General features: G+C 40.8%; 1 protein-coding gene across 3 annotated transcripts in view; it reads right to left on the reverse strand.

Annotated features, from left to right (window-relative positions):
* The window catches only part of GUCY1B1 (guanylate cyclase 1 soluble subunit beta 1), a 47,488-nt gene extending 32,063 nt beyond the window's left edge, over positions 1–15,425 (reverse strand). The window contains exons 1-2 of one of the 3 annotated variants that reach the window (XM_040471677.1): positions 15,292–15,424; positions 14,536–14,609 (exon numbers count right to left, since the gene is read on the reverse strand). In XM_040471677.1, the coding sequence (XP_040327611.1) occupies positions 14,536–14,609; positions 15,292–15,294 (77 nt within the window). In that variant the 5' untranslated portion in view covers positions 15,295–15,424. Of the gene's footprint in view, positions 1–14,535; positions 14,610–14,860; positions 14,994–15,291 lie in introns of those variants that run through there. The other 2 variants (XM_040471672.1, XM_040471687.1) reach the window with 2 other exon arrangements.
* Positions 15,426–16,988: the final 1,563 nt, after the last annotated feature.

Genomic DNA, 16,988 nt, shown 5'->3' on the forward strand with positions numbered 1-16,988 from the left:
ATTTTTAATTGTGTAAAAATATAAAATAAGGAAAGGAAAAACTTTTTAAAAATCCTTCATTATTCCGAGAGAACTACTGCTAATATTATATTAGAGTTGTTCATGTTTCAATACACTTGTATGTATAACACGGACCAGATTAAACTGCTTTAAAATCTCCTTTTTAGACTTAGTATTTGATGGATATCTCTTCATGTCAAAAAATATATTTCTATACTTTGCATAAAATTGCATGTATAGGCACACTGAAGTTTTAGTATGTATTTAGATTGCTTCTATTTTTTGCAAGTATAAACAATGTTTTGATGCGTACCTTTGTAGCTAATTGATTATATTTCTATGTAAAAATAGAATACATTCCTAGAAACGGAATTGCTGATTTGAAAGATACGGATAGCCTAATTTTTCTCATTTTGCCACTGACATTTTATTACAAAATAGCACTGCTCAACAGATTAGAATTCTGAAGCCTCTGAGGTGACTGGGTGGCTCAGTTGGTTGAGCATCCTACCGGCTCAGGTCATGATCTCACGGTTCATGGGTTCCAGCCCCACGCTGGGCTCTGTGCTAACAGCTCGGAGCCTGGAGCCTGGAGCCTGCTTCCGATTCTGTGTGTCTCTCTCTCTGCCCCTTCCCCACTCCTGCTCTGTCTCTCTCTGTCTCTCAAAAAAAAAATAGAAATGTAGAGGCGCCTGGGTGGCTCAGTCGGTTAAGCGTCCCACTTCGGCTCAGGTCATGATCTTGCAGTCCCGTGAGTTCGAGCCCCGCTTTGGTCTCTGTGCTGACAGCTCAGAGTCTGGAGCCTACTTCTGCTTTGGTTTCTGTGTCTCCCTCTCTCTCTCTGCCCCTCCCCAGTTTGCACTCTGTCTCTCTCTCAAAAATAAACATTAAAAAATCTAAAAAAAAAAAAATGTTTAAAAAAAGAATTTTGAAGCCTCTAACTTAGGGCATTCTAATAAAATATAGATATGTTTTAATTAAATATAATATAATAAAATATAAATTAATTTATGTTTTCACTGTGCCCTCTTCCAATGGGGTAAATCAAATGACATAAATTTCTGTAATAAACTCACTTTCTCGGAAACACTCACCAATCTATAACAAGAGTTAAATGAATGAAGTATAAGCAGTATACTCAATCTCTCTTCATAAAATAGAAGAATGGCCATTTCCCTAGAAATCCCCTAACCATGAGTCAATGCATTCCTTCTTTCCTTTCTCTTGTTTTAATAAAATAAGCTCCCTTATCTTTTAAGTTTTACTTCCTGAAGTGATCAGACCCACATGCTCCCTGGAGGGAGGCTGAACTATAAATTAAACAGTAGTACATGGAAGGAAATCATCATCTTCTTTGAAAAATGTTACACTAAATTCTAATTAATTATTTAAAATACTTAGAATTCCTTATTTACATTTATTTTAGAAATCTTTTGGAATTTTGGGTGGCCCTTTAATTACTCTCCCTACCCCCAGCCCCAGGAGGAGGTATTTTGCCACAAATATTTGAGCACCTATTACTCCCCAGGCATTTTCTTAGGTACTTTTGATACATCAATGAAGGAAATAAAGATCCCTGCCTTACATTTTAACTGGCAGAAACAATGAGCAATAAACATATCCTCAAATTTTATAATCTATCATGAGGTGATAAATGGTACAAAAGAAAGTAGATTAGGGTAAAAGGATAAAAGTAAGGATGTAGGAAGAAGAGGAAGGATGCACTGTTAAATATAGTGATTATGAGGAGTTTCCTTGGAGAAGTTAATTTCCAAGCAAAATTTTAGCAGGTAAAATTGATCTCCATGACCTAATCTTTCCGGACCCATTTTCCTTCCTTCTGGAGCTCATTCTTCATTTTTTTCCTTCTTTGGGGGAAAAGTGAATTGGGGATATCACAGACACTTTAGTGCAAAATGGTTTAATACATTAGACTGAGCAGGAGAATTTACAGTGCAAAAGGAATAATATGCAAAGGAATTAATTTCAGGCAATAGGGTCACTGAAGCTACTAGAAATGCTTGCTCAGTGTGTCTCCATTCTCAATACTATTTTTCTTCTAACCTCTGGACAAATTTATTTTTGTTCAGACTTTATACTGTCAAATGATTTAGCCTCCAGAGGATGCAGAGATGTGACAATAATGTATCTCAGAAACATCTTCAAGATATGTCTGCCACTATTTTTTTGAAGGAAGCTTCAATGGGCTTCCTTCTGACCTTATCTCCTTGGTTTTGGAGATGTTTTTTCACTAGCTACCTACAACCACAGAGGGTAACCAGCAAACGTGAGAAAAGCTGGGAAGTAAGAGGATATTCAGATTACATAAACGATTTATACAATTCAAGTAATATGACCTCACCTCATAAATCTCAATAAGTTTCTAGCTTTTTTCATAAAAGCAAAAGTAAAGGATGCATCAAGTATATAAATATGACATTTAACAATATTTAAGGCTTATTTTCTGGATAGAGTTTCTTTTGTGCCTACATTATCCAAATTCAGCCAAGGACACTAACCAAATTTTCTAGACTCACTTATCTTTCAGAATATATTTTCTGAGCCTTAATTTTGTTTAAACTGCTGCATACACAAAGCAATTATGTAATTGTCTGTTATTTAAATTATATTTAGTTGAAAAATTATATTTAGTTTACATGCAAAAAAAAAACACAGGCTTTTCCGGGAAACATAATTTAAAATTTTTTCAAAAACTAAGTATTTTTTTCCCAATAACTTTTAGATCACAGCAACTATCATATAAAACCAGAAGTAAATTGAATTAAAATTTATTCGGTAGTGCTCATCTATCAAATGGCAACCAACAGAACTATTATCATTATATATCCTAGTTTGTATTATTGCATCCTCCTGCTTCCTATTATTTTAAATATTGCTTGGATGACCCCAAAAGAATATAGTCTTCCCCTATTTCCAAATAGTATACCTTGCAGGCATTCGTGTTATCTTTACCTGTATATGCAAGAACTGTGTTTGGATTAAGCATTAAATTTTTCTACTTAGTAGTGTATTACTCAATAAAAGAAGTCAGCTGATAGTAAGACATATTTAGAGGCTCATTTTTTAAATGGCTTAAATGAGGTTTGATGAAGTTAAAAAAAAAAAGGGGTATTTTCTTTGGTTAACAAGTAAACCTAGATAGAGAGAAGACCATTTGGCTCCATCTGTATGGTAAGTCATGGCGTTTTCTCACATGGTGTGCAAAAGCACCAGCTAAGCTACTCCCACATGCAATTGCACTAAACTGGGCCAAGTTCACCTCTGGGGTTTTGGTTTCTTCATCTGGGAAACAGAGGAACAGCAGTACTTACATGGAGTTGTGTTGGTTGGCAAAGTTAACCTATGTACTGAGCTTAGAATAGTGTTTCCCACCGACTTAATGCAAAATACACCCAGCTAACAGAGGTCTAGTTGTTGAAGATGATGAGGGAGGAGGGCTAAAGGAGGGAGACAAAATGGCAGGTGGAAGAAGAGAAGGAAAGAAATGACAACCAAATGTTGGGAATTTTGATTTAGCATCAAGAGTCAAACTAAAGGTACACTTAATTTGTTGTTGATTCGATGGTAAGTTTTCTTTCTTTTTTTATTTTTTGTAAAATTTTTAAATGTTTATTTATTTTTGAGAGAGAGGCAGACTTCAAGCAGGGCAGGAGCAGAGAGAGAGGTAGAGAAGGAATCTGAAGCAGGCTCCAGGCTCTGATCTGTCAGCACAGAGCCTGACATGGGTCTTGAACCCACAAACCGTGAGATCATGACCTGAGCCGAAGTTGTGGGCTTAACCGACTGAGCCACCCAGGCACCCCTAGATGGTAAGTTTTCTTAATTCAAATAGCTGAAAACAAATAAGTCCTATCTCTTCTCACCTGGAGATGAAATGAGAAATCATCATATTCTATGTATCTGTAGCCACAATTATTTAAAAATTAAGTAGGTGTGCATGAAAAATTTTCCCAGTAGTAATTTCCCACTTAATTTTAAAAATGGCTATTTGTTGGAATTTAAATTGATCATTTATTTACAATAATTGCCTTTCCCTGGGGCGCCTGGGTGGCGCAGTCGGTTAAGCGTCCGGCTTCAGCCAGGTCACGATCTCGCGGTCCGTGAGTTCGAGCCCCGCGTCGGGCTCTGGGCTGATGGCTCAGAGCCTGGAGCCTGTTTCCGATTCTGTGTCTCCCTCGCTCTCTGCCTCTCCCCCGTTCATGCTCTGTCTCTCTCTGTCCCAAAAATAAATAAACGTTTGAAAAAAAAAATTAAAAAAAAAAAAAACAATAATTGCCTTTCCCCAAAATAGTAGGTATTTTTATTATGGTGTTTTGTGGTTTTGTGGTTTTGGTTTTCACCTTTTGCTTTTTAATCACTGGGGCTTAACCCAGTGGAATTCCCAGTGGAATTCCACAATGCCTGGAATAGAGCATTGTGCTCAATAAATTTGTACGTGTTTTAAAAGAGGTGAGGGGCGCCTAGGTGGCTTGGTCGGTTGAGCGTCCGACTTCGGCTCAGGTCACGATCTCGCCGCCCGTGAGTTGGAGCCCCGCGTCGGGCTCTGTGCTGACCGCTCAGAGCCTGGAGCCTGTTTCCGATTCTGTGTCTCCCTCTCTGTCTGCCCCTCCCCTGTTCATGCTCTGTCTCTCTCTGTCTCAAAAATAAATAAACGTCAAAAAAAATTTTTTTTTAAATAAATAAAATAAAAGAGGTGAATGGAGTAATTAAACACATTTCCCTCACATGTTTCTAAACTGCCTACTAAAAATCAAACAATCAAACATTACTGGCAAAAGTAAACAGTTTGTTTTTGTTTTCAAACTACTATTTAATTTTTAAAGAGTAGGCACACAATTTGTCAGAAATATCCAGGCAGCATTTTTCATAGCTCCATACTTAAAGAGATATTCCTTTTTTTAAAAAAAATGTTTATTTATTTTTGAGAGAGAGAGAGAGCACGTGCGAGCAGAGGGGAGGGGCAGAGAGAGAGGGAGACAGAGGATCTGAGCGGGCTCTGCTCTGACGGCAGAGTTGAGGAGATATTCCTGAACTGTAAAATGGGAACATACAAAACCTGAATCCATATTTGGTCACTGAATTCCTGCTGTTAGACACTTTTCAGATAAGTTTAGTATGCCAGAAGGACCTGGCTTTCAGGTAAAGAAGTTTCCCAGAGAGGTATGGAAACGGGTATTCTGTGATGGTAGACCCTGAATACAGGCATTTTGAAAATAAAGCCTCAAAATCGGGTCTGGTCTCAGAAGGAAAAGGCCAGCATACATGATACAAGCAAACTGACCAGTGGCAGTTTAAAGGGGTACTGAACCTTTAAAAATCATCATGACAGAACATGCTTAATTAAAAGACAGACCGTAGATGTTGTCTTGACAATGAACCCCAAGGTGGTCTAGTTTAGTGCACTGTAAGGACATCATAAATGGTGAATGGTGTCCAACCATTACTAAAATTGAAATCTCCCACTATAACACACAGATAACTATATATAATATCTAAACAGTTAAAAATTCACATTGTTTTTTTCTTTTTTCTGAGTGGCTGTGAAGTATTAATGACCTCTCAATTTCCAATAGTTGATTCTCACTAAGTCTGAATCTCCAGAGAAACTGGTTTGAGGCAGCTACCGCAGGGAGAGACAGACCCTTTAAATGCAGTGACAGCTCTCTGCTTGGAGTCTCTTGCAGTTAGTAAAGGTTCCTCCTGAAGTCAAGGTGTTTGCTCATCCGAGTACTGTAAACAGTAACAGTAAATGCAGTCAAGAGTGACACAGATTGCGGCAAAGTGACATCATTCTTAATATATAATTGCAATTTCTTTCCTTTGTACAAGTTGCCATGAGAGTCTAATGAGAGTCTCATTAGTAACTGCCTGAATTCTGAAGACACATCCACAAACGTCTCACATGAACCCTTTTCAGTAGCTTCATCAGACACAGGAATTCACTTAGATCCCCTCTGTGTGCCCTTCAACATTAACTCACCTTGTAAGCAGAGTCACAGCTCTTTTAAGATAAATAGGTTGCTCAAAATTTCTGAGGCTCTGACTTTCTGCAATAGATGTGCGAGTTGGTGAATAAAACCACCTTTAAGAAAGTCATAGCTTAAATCACCTGTGAAAGTGCTTGAAAAGTCCAGGAAAACAAAACAAAAAATGAGTAGTACTAATACACATGCATCTTGCCAATGACGATGCTAAACTGGCTTCCTTTGGAAAGAAGGTCATAGGTCCTTCTCTTTAGGGAAAAGCACGTAATGTGATTCTTACAAGCCTACCTGCATTCACGTCCCTGCTCTGATGATTAACAGCTGAGGGATTTGAGACAGCGTTTTAAAGTCTTGAAGACTCATTTATTTCCCTTGTTTATAAAATCAGGACAATGAACAAATCTATTGTCTACAGTGGCTGTAAGGATTAGGGGAAACAATGAGTATAAAGCACTTAGGACTGTGACTGAGGAACCAATGGCAAGTGTGCAATATATATGAGCTGTTACATTCACAACTGAACGACCTGATGAGCATTCTCATCTGGTTTTTACATTTAATTTTGGTATTACAAACATTTATCTACAGTTTATAGCACTGACTTTAAACAGCGCCACATCTACCCGACTTTTAGACACTTGCGAAAGGATTCAATCTTGTCCTGAATCCAATCCAGTAACTGTTTTCTGGTATATGAAACTGGTAACCCAACAGCAGTGTTTTTAATTCTTTCATTATATCCATGTACACAGGGAAATGACATAAAAGAACTCTGACTCTTCCAAAAGGAGATGCTATAATATACTGCTCTATCTTCTGCCTTTGCGGGTATGTAAAAAAAAAAGTCCACTTCAGCAGAGCTTATATTGTGTTACATGGTGACACAAAAAATAGTGACATAATAAATTCTGGTTACATAAATTCTGACATAATAAATACTGGTTACAGAAAAAAAGTCTGTGAATATGTATGTGTTCTACTCTTTAGAAATTAAAAATGTGAAGGATTATAAATATACATATATATACATACACGTACACACATACACAGAGGGAAAGAGAGAGAAGAAAAGGACAACAATCTACCAGGCTCTTCCCTAGGAAATTTTTACAAAGGCTAGAATCTACTAAGACAAAACGAACATTAACCAATAGTAGAAATACATGATCATAAACCCTGGTATGTACTATGAAGAAAAATCAGCTTTGGAGGTGAGAGAAGCTTTCCTTTAAGAAGTAACTCTTGTTCTGGGGTGCCTGGGTTGGTTGGGCATCTGAGTTCAGCTCAGGTCATGATGTCGCAGTTCATGAGTTTGAGCCCCGTATCGGGCTCTGTGCTGACGGCTCAGAGCGTGGAGCCCACTGTGGGTTCTGTGTCTCCCTCTCTCTCCGCCCCTCCCCCACTCATCCTCTTGTCTCTCTCTCAAAAATAAACATTAAAAAAATTTTAAAAAGATGGGGCACCTGGGTGGCGCAGTCGGTTAAGCATCCGACTTCAGCCAGGTCGCGATCTCGCGGTCCGTGAGTTCGAGCCCCGCGTCGGGCTCTGGGCTGATGGCTCAGAGCCTGGAGCCTGTTTCCGATTCTGTGTCTCCCTCTCTCTCTGCCCCTCCCCCGTTCATGCTCTGTCTCTCTCTGTCCCAAAAATAAATAAAAACGTTGAAAAAAAAATTTAAAAAAAAAAGAAATAAAAAAGAGGTAACATTTGTTTTGCCATCTCAAGGCTGAAAGACGTTTCCTTTTATGGGTAGGGGATAAGGAGAGGGAAGATGAGAACCGCTAAGCACAGGTGTTATTCTCACACATAAAATTCAAAGTTTTCAGGAACTGAAAACTGGCCCATTGAGGCTGAGCGCTGAAAGCGGGAGCTGTGGACCGAAACGTCCCTATGTTTGAGTGATTTGAAAACTGATCACAAAGAATTCCAAGAAGGCAACAATTTAATATTTCAGGATTCAATAATGAATGGCAAGCAGATCAGAACAGGCAATGGATCCATAGCCACAGCGACAAAGAGATACAAAAAAATACTGCAGAATATTTGCCTGTGCCTGGAACAGAAAGATCTTGCAGGCGGACATAGATGTCGGCGTGTAAATCCCTTCACATACCTACCAGTGAGCTCTTTTCGTAGGGCTCTCCCAGAACCTGGATCATGTCTGCTGAGCAGACCTCAGTATCTTTTGGCATAAAAAAAGGTGCTCCGTTTTACTAGACACGAAAACACCATTTTCCCACCATTTCCTCTTTAATGAACAGGGAGGAAAAGAAGCAGATGGAGAAGCTGCAAGTACTCATGTCTTCTGAGTTGTCACCCTCTGAACTGGGCCAGTTGTACAGATTTCCTGAAGTGTGTTTTCCTGTTGATGTGCACACACTATCAGTTCATACCTACTGCTTTCCAACACACTGAAGAGAAGCATGTGTTCAAGTCCCTTATCCTGTGGACAGGAGAGAGAGCCAAAAGGACATCGCTCCCTGCGAACAGCAGCAAGGTCTAGCTAACATCTGCCACAACTAGGTCTGGGTGTGCTACAAGGGAGAATACAGATTTTCTAATGCCGCCTCTGGCTCTGATTTTACCGTGCGAAGCTCCTTCTCTGAGACACCCCATTAAATAATATGTCTCTATGCTTCGTTTTCATTCTCGAAAATTACAGAAAGTATTTGCAAGTATCTCAAGTAAAACAAAAACCTGGCTTGATTTCAGGGGGATACTTCAAATCATCAAAGAAAAACCCCAAGATAAGGCTAGGACCTGGCCTATCACCTGGCTGCTCAGCAGACATGGTCCAGGTTCTGGGAGAGCCCTATGGAAAGAGCTCACTGGCAGGTATGCGAAGGGGTTCACACACGGACATCTACTGCCACCTGCAAGAATAACTTCAAATGCTAGTGAGCTTATCAGCTCATGCACTATGCCTACCTCTATCTTTCGGGGTGACTGGCAGGTCTTTCTACAGAAGAAGGTCTCAATCCTAACAATGATCAAATTTACCCATTTTTATCTGCATATTAATCTGTTTATTTCTACTGAAGAAGCTTCTAGGCATGACAATATGGTTTCCTGTTTATACGCATATTATGTTTGCCCCTATTTCTATCTTAAGAGAATCAGTAAACTGACACCAGAAGAGCAGGATTGGAGTCCTGACCTTTCAGCTTCCTACATATAATCCCCCAGGACAGTCATTTCACCTCTGGAAACTCAGCTCGATCATTAAAAACAAGCCTCAAACAACATTGAGCTCACTTATATGTGGGGTCTACAAAGGGCAAACTCAGAGAAACAGAGCAGAGTGGTGGTTCCCAGGATGTGAGGGTGGGGGAAATGGGGAGCTATTGTGCAAAGGGTAAAACAGTCAGTTGTAAGATTAACAAGTTGATTACAACTAATAACACTGGGTCATATACTTGAAGATCTAAGAGAGTAGATCTTAAATGTTCTTACCAGAACAAAGAAAGGGTAACTGTGTGATAGGACAGAAGTAGTAGCTAATGCTATGGTGGCAATCACTTCACACTTGATCAATGTGTCTAATCAACACACTGGCACACTTTAAACTTACACAGTGTTATGTATCAATTATATCTCAATAAAGCAGGAAAAAAATGAGCCAGAAAGGGCTTTTCCTATCTCAGCACTCAACTGAAAGTGCATAGAGGAAAGGAAACTTTGGAAGTTTTAAACAATTTTTATAATATAGAGTACCATTAATAGATAAAAACCTACTTGAACAAGGGTCAGAATGATATAGAAATTTAGTTATATGGCCTCAATGAATATGAAAATCTATTAAAACATGGCAAAACATGGTGCATTCTTTTGTTTGTTCTCATTTATTTTCATAAAATAGATAAGGAGAAACTGCTGCTACTCTTTCAAACAATGCATAGGGATGAGGGGAGAGGGAACCAGAAAAGTATAATGTACGTTTGATTCCAAAGTGGGACTTGAGCAGAAAACCAGCATAATGAAAGTAACAGTCTTCCCTTGATCTGCAAAATAGAGAGACTGGGACAAGCCTGACACACAGAACCCAACCAGGGTGCTGTTCGAGCGGCACAAAAGAAAGTTCTAAGAACCAGAATGCAAGAAGAAGAGAGTCTAAGAGGCACTTCAAATTTAAAGAACTGGTCTCAGTTGCACAGAATGGACAAAAGAGAAAAACAAGTGACAGTGACAGTGAAGTGACTCATCTACACCAATGAGGGAACATTTAGTCTATGTAGACTTCAATGACCTACTATTACTCAAAAGAGAACTTCATTATCTTTCAGGTGAGTTGGGGAAGAGAAGAGTCAAAAAACTCTGGCTCTAGAGTAAAATTAATAATAGCTACCATTTATTATTAAGCAGTTACTTTTCAAAATCTGTGTTAAACATTTTCAGACAGTTTTCAACATATTATAACAACAACTGTATACAGTAGGTATAATGTTTTCTTACGCAGGGAGGCTTGGATAGTTGAGACAACGTGGGAAAAGCCACATAAGTAGCTTATGGCAAAGAATTTGCTAATATGAACAATAATGACTGATTTGTGACTAGCAAATTCAACTAGATACATTAATTTCAAAACTGGAAGGTCCAAATGTTTCTATGTTTGAGTTACAGGCAGAAAATATCCTGATAACTCTGATAAGAGTTAGTAGTATGATAAGACTTTATTTGAAGCAAAGGAGCACATCTTACTTTTTCTACCCTCAGTGCCTGACAGACTACACTATGTTCATTAAAAATAAGCTTAACTTAACTAGAGAATGAAAAAAGGAATAAATCAATGAATGAAAAAGTATGCTGCCCTGCTGTAGGTACATCAAATAAAACCATACTAAACATACACAAATTCTTTACGCAAGATGATCAACAGCCTTCTAGAGGAATTTGCTCCAACATGTTATCCACTAACAACGCGAGTACATTATTTTCAAATCTCATACCAAAATTTTGATCCAAATATTTATCTCATACCTTTTAGTGAAACAGAGAAGGGATAAGACATGTACCATATAGCACTTGCGAATTTCAAATCTATTTTTAATTCGTTCCTTGGACCACTCAACTCTAGGCAAAATAGTTAGTTGTTAGGTATTTTTTTGGTTTGTTTTTTTATAAACTTTCAACCATCTTAGATTTTCCAGTGTTTTGAATCCATCCTTAGGCTTCAGTGAAGTTAGGCCAATCTAAATTTGCACCCATTAATTTGATGCAATTATCTGTTTTGCCAGGGATGATGGAAGGATAACAGAGATAATTAAATCCAGTGCTTAGGTGCTCTTCTATTATGTATATCCTGACTTTGTTTTCTCTGAAATCATGATTATTTTTTTTTCATCGCTTTGGAACCATGGCTTCTAGAAAAGACCATCTGAAAATTGAAAAACCAACAAAACAAGATTTGAGGTAGATTCAGAGGTCTCTTTTGCTTTTTCATATATATTTATGGTCTAGATCAGAGGTTAGTAAATGGGTTAAATCCAGCCCACTGCCCCTTGGCTTGTCTGGTCTGAGAGCAAGGAATAATTTTTACATTTTAGATGGTTACATTTTAACAGTTATATAGGTACCTACATAATATCCTCATTATTGACTCTTGGCCTACAGCACCTGAATTATTTACTATCTGGCCCTTTAAGAGAACATTTGCTGATCCTTAGTCTAGATGATTTTTTTTTCTTAAAAAGAGGAACTTAAAGCTTGTGTGAAATGGTTATATGATTGGTAAGAGTGTAAGTGTATATGGAGTTTACAGTGAAGCATTTTTGGCTCCTACCGCTTAAAATTTTCTGTCTGGAATCTGTTACTTAGAGTTTTATTTGTCATTAAATGTTTGGTATTCCTTCTCATGGAGGATATATGGCCATTTCCTACTAAACAAAAAAAAAAGTGTTATATATAACTTCTATAAACATCAATTTATGTAGTTTCTCAAAAAGACCAAAGAGGAAGATAGAGATGTTTGGTACTTACTGAGACACACACACACAACAAATCACAGATTTAGTTTTTCATAAAAAGTTAAAACAGAAAGTGTCTTGTACCATTGGTTGCAGTGATCCTCCCTGGACTAGAGGATGAAGTTGAGAGGAGGCATCAGAATCTCCCAAGGAACATTTTAAAGTTAAGCTCCTCCAAATTTTCCTCTCCAGCCCCCAGGAAGTGAAATCTCTTTGCTGTGCTAAGCAAATACTCTTCCAGGGAGAGCACAGTAACCCCTCAGAGGTGCTGACTGGGTTGGAAACCAATGAGCTGCTTTAATTCCTCTCAACACAGAAAACTGAACAATGTTCTCTATTCCAGATACTAAATGGTACCCAAGACAATATGATCTCCAACAAAAGGGATGCTCAGACAAAAAAAAGAATCAAAGTTAACATCTGCACTACAACACTAGTTTAATAGTATTCCTCTTGCAGAGGTACATAATTCTTGATGTAAATATATATATATACATATGTACACACACACACACACACACACACCCATATGGTTTGTTTCATGTTACCAGGAAAAAAACATTTTGAATGATTTAAGTTATTAACACTTGAATGGGTTAAGAATACTGTTCAGAAATAAAGCTAAATTAGTGAGTCAAAGGATACTGATGTGTAATTAAAAATGCATTGTTTTGTAAAGTAGAATGTAACAATATTCTTAGCCTACTTTGACAAAGTTCTCACACCAGTGGAGTTTGAATATTTTTAGATAGTTTGACCTTCTCTGGGGAAAATATGGCCAATCCAAACAAATCACTTGATAATTTAATTTTTGAAAACTGCTGATACATTCCTCTTAAAGTGTAATTTTTCATCTTTGTATTTAGCAGTGATTTAAATTGATAATGGCTAGGACATACACTCTAAATCTGGTTAAAACACATAATGCCTATTTAGCCATGATAGATTTTACTGTGCTCTCAAAATTTTAAACATATTGTCATAGGATTTTCATCCAGAAATTTGGGGATTTCTATATTATGGATGGGAAAACCTGTGGGGACATGCATGATGCTTTCATAAATTCACAAAGAAAGGGGCTTAAAAAGAACCCTATACTAAGTAACACTGTTTAAAATCTTGCTTTTGATGACTGCCTTCTCTGTAACTCTACCAGGCAAAATAAAAATTACGAAGGTATTAATAAGGCAGACAGATTCAAATCCCAAAGTAAGCTTTAGTGCCTAAATACTCATTTGATTTAAGCCATAATTTCCAAATCTCCACTTCTCTTAATATGTAAATGAGCCCTGTGAGTAACAGAAATGGCTCATGGAACATGAAACCATGCTCAACCATACAAACCCAAGGAAGGGAAAAGTTGCATTCTAGTGCTTAATATTTAACCCTGACCATTTCCATGGAAAGAGGTATTTAAAAGAAATCATTATCATGTGACTGCATAAGACCTGTCAGCATTGATTGCTAATGATTGGAATATATTTGGGGGGGGGGGGGGAGCATGAAAGCATCACCCACTTGATATAACAAAATGAAATCAGTGAGGTTAGGAAATGAAAGTAGAGAATAACTATGTGTTTGTTCTCTTCTGCCCACCCAGGTAATCACTCCCTGTATCTCCATTTCGATGTGACAGATTGGTGTTCCAGTATGAAAACCCATATACAGTATATGGATTTGCTTTATCTAGTTGGTTGTGCCCATCCATACAAGTTAAATGCAAATTTCACCAGAATAAGAGAGAAGAAAAAGAGAGAGAATTTTGTTAGATCAAAATGCTCAACATGCCTGCAGAGATGACCCATCGTTCCAACAGGTTTAAAGTCTCAGGTGGCTGTGGTATTTCGGTCCACAGCCAAAGTACTGGGCTCCCCGCGCTAGGATGCTCTCCTGCGAGGCAGCCTTCGCCATAGTAGACACCAAAATTTTGAGAAAATGAAAGAAAAAAAAAAACATTCCAATTTTACTACATTTCAAATGAATAAATGCACTTGATTCAATTGCTCAAGAAATTGTCTCAAGAGAAGTTGAGTTTTTGCACACTAAAAAGGCTCAGCTGTTTTATGGGTCTGCGAGGTGTGTCAATCATAAAGGAGTCCAGGTTTGCCGTCAGTTCCTAAGGCCTCCGGCTCTTTGAACGTCGCGGAAGCCTTAGTGGTCCCCCGGGCCCCACTCCGCGTGGGAGTCGCCCAGCCTGCAGAGCTCCGGAACCGCCCCGGCGCTGGCAGAGCATTCCCACGCTCAGGCCGGGTCGGGAGGCCGCGGTGACCCCAGGGGCTCCTCCGCCTGGCTTTCGCCCTCGCAGCCCCGCCCCGGCCGCCCCTCCTCTCCGGGTCCCAGCTCCGGAGCGTGGGAGCGCAGCTGCAGCCGGGAGCGGCGGCCTGAGGCATCTCCGAGGATGCGCGCCCACGACCCAGGCAGGAAGCGGAGGACGCAGCGAAGCGCGCGGTGCAGCGCCGGGGCCGCCCCGGGACCCCCGCCGCCCCTGCTCCCACCCCCCCGCCCCCGCCGCCCCACACACGCGAGCGAGCGCGCGCGCAGAGCCCGTGCTAGGGGAGCCAGTCACTTACTTGATGTCTTCCCACACCTCCGGGCCGTAATTGCGGATCACCAGCAGCTCCAGCGCGTGATTCACAAATCCGTACTGCGGGGACAGGGGAAACCTGAGCGTCAGGGACCCGCAGTAGGTGGGCAGGGGCTTGCGGGCGAGGCTGCAGCCTCAGCTGCCACGGCTCTGGTTTAACCTTGTGCCCTACCCCGTGGCTCCGCTCGGTTCGGAGTACTCGGTGTTAAAGAGGGGCATCCGAGGCGCGCCACCTCCGCCCCAATAAAGGGCAGATCCTCTCCGTCCCCGGCCGCCCCACCGCCTGGACACCTTCTTACCCCTCCACTCACCTGTCACCAGTCCGAGGCAAGTCGGGCATCCGGGAAAATGTGGCGAGGGGGACGCGAACCCGGCACCTCCCCGCCACTGGCCCTCAGCCACTCACACTGATGGGGTCAGCCTGAGCCGAGAAGCCCTCGCGCCTCAGCCGCACGTCCCCTTTCCGAGTCTGGGGAGTCGCTGCGCGATGCAGAGTGGCGGACCCTCCCCTAAGAAGCAAAGGCACTCACCGCCCCTGTCGCGACCCCCAGCGTTCCCACTACCCCCCCCCCCCCCCCCCCCCGCCCTGGACAGAGGCAAAAAGGCGTGACGGCTCCTGCGACCCACGGTGCGCTTCCCCGGCCCCCGCCCGAGCTCCGGTGGCGCGGCCGGCTCCCTCGGGCAACCAGGCCCGGCGCAGCGCGGTGTGATGTTCCAGCCCGACCCGGCTGGAAGCACTCACCATGGTGTCTGCGACCGGAGCCGAAGAGGCAGCCCCCACGCAGAGGCACGGCCGAAGGGACCCGGGTGGCGGCTGCAGCAGCGACAGCGCAACAGGACCGCGGCGGCAGCATAGAGCTGGAAGCGGCGCAGCCGCCTGGGCCGGCCCTGATTGCCACCTCCTCGCAGCCAATGAGGAGTCGAGCCGCTGGAGGCTGGTCATTGCCTCCCAGTTTTCAACCAATCAGCGACAGAGGAGGGAATTCGGTTGCTCGCGGGGCTGCTGCGCTCCAGTGCCTTCCAACCCCCGCCCTGGTGACAAGGTTTTTTTATTTGAGGCCATTACAATGACGACGGAGAAGCTCCAGTCTTGCTTCTTGCATGAATTCTGGGTGAGGAAGATTGCAGCTGTTGGGGTCGCACCAAATGTATTCTTACGCAAAGACTTGCCTTCAGGGGTAACAAAAACTAAGGGTGTGTGTGTGTGTGTGTGTGTGTGTGTGTGTGTGTGTATTGCAATGGCCAAGCCCTAAAAAGGAATACGCGCCCATAGTCAGCATCCTCGTGTTCATCCTTGTTTTGCAGATAATAATTTCCTTTGTGGCTTGATCCCTCAACAGCTTTTGGCAAACTGAAAGCTAATAGTACTGAGCTTAACACATATTATTTGTAGTTAATGAGACTAGTTGAGTGAGCCAGCTAAAATAATGAGTTCGGTGAGCATAATAATACAGTTTGGTGAACATTGTGTCAAACCCAACTCTGCCCATTACTAAACATCCCTACAAGATTCAGTGTTCTGTGTTTGATCCTGATGGGACACCTGACCCCACCCCATAGACGGTATCCATGACTCCAGGGAGTTTTTAACCGTCCAGAATTGAATTTTCCTCCTCTTTCTGAAAGGTAACAGATGAACTGGAAAAAGCCCAGTACAAAATGAGCAATGTTTGAATTAATCTATCTCCCAGTCTACATTCTACCAGGCACTCAGGTTAGTTAATGCTCTGAGCCCCACTGCAGAGAAAAGATGAGAGGAACAGGAACTGTCTGTTGATTAAAACTCTGTGCCTGATGTGCATGGATATGGTTAACTAGTGTTAGGTCAAAAGTGAGGAAGGAAAAGCAAGCATTGCTTCTAGGTCACCAGTCTCAAGTGGACCTGAGAAGCCAGGATACTATTCTATAATGTGAACAGTTTACTGTGAGAACAATCTCAATACCATTAGAGAAAATGCCAAAGCAATAAAACTGTACTGAGATTGGTACCCAGAGACCTACGTTGAAGTGTAATTGATAAAGAAATACTTATATAGAAAACTAACAAAACAACAACAAATAACTTATAAAAACACTGATTTTATCAATGATGAAAGGATAGAATAATTAGAGTCTTTTATACAATGGAACACTTTATACCATAATTAAAATACAAAGCCATTATTTAGTATTAACTATTGATTTTTAACCATTGAAATAGCCTATTACTCTCTACAACTCTGGAAAAAGATACATAACAATACAGAATAATATGTTGTTCAATAAACAACTGACATATGAATGTAATTAGCCTCAATTTTTTAATGGTTATATAGAATAAAAAGCTATTTGGTTCATAAGAAAACACACACACACACACACACACATACATTGCTATAAGCATAATCTTTGGGAAGGTGCACAGGAAGGTTTCGATATGTCTTTTTTCTTCTATTGGAA

This window comes from Herpailurus yagouaroundi, unplaced genomic scaffold (assembly GCF_014898765.1).
Source record: "Herpailurus yagouaroundi ecotype Mexico unplaced genomic scaffold, PumYag 28, whole genome shotgun sequence".
Lineage (NCBI taxonomy): Eukaryota > Metazoa > Chordata > Mammalia > Carnivora > Felidae > Herpailurus > Herpailurus yagouaroundi.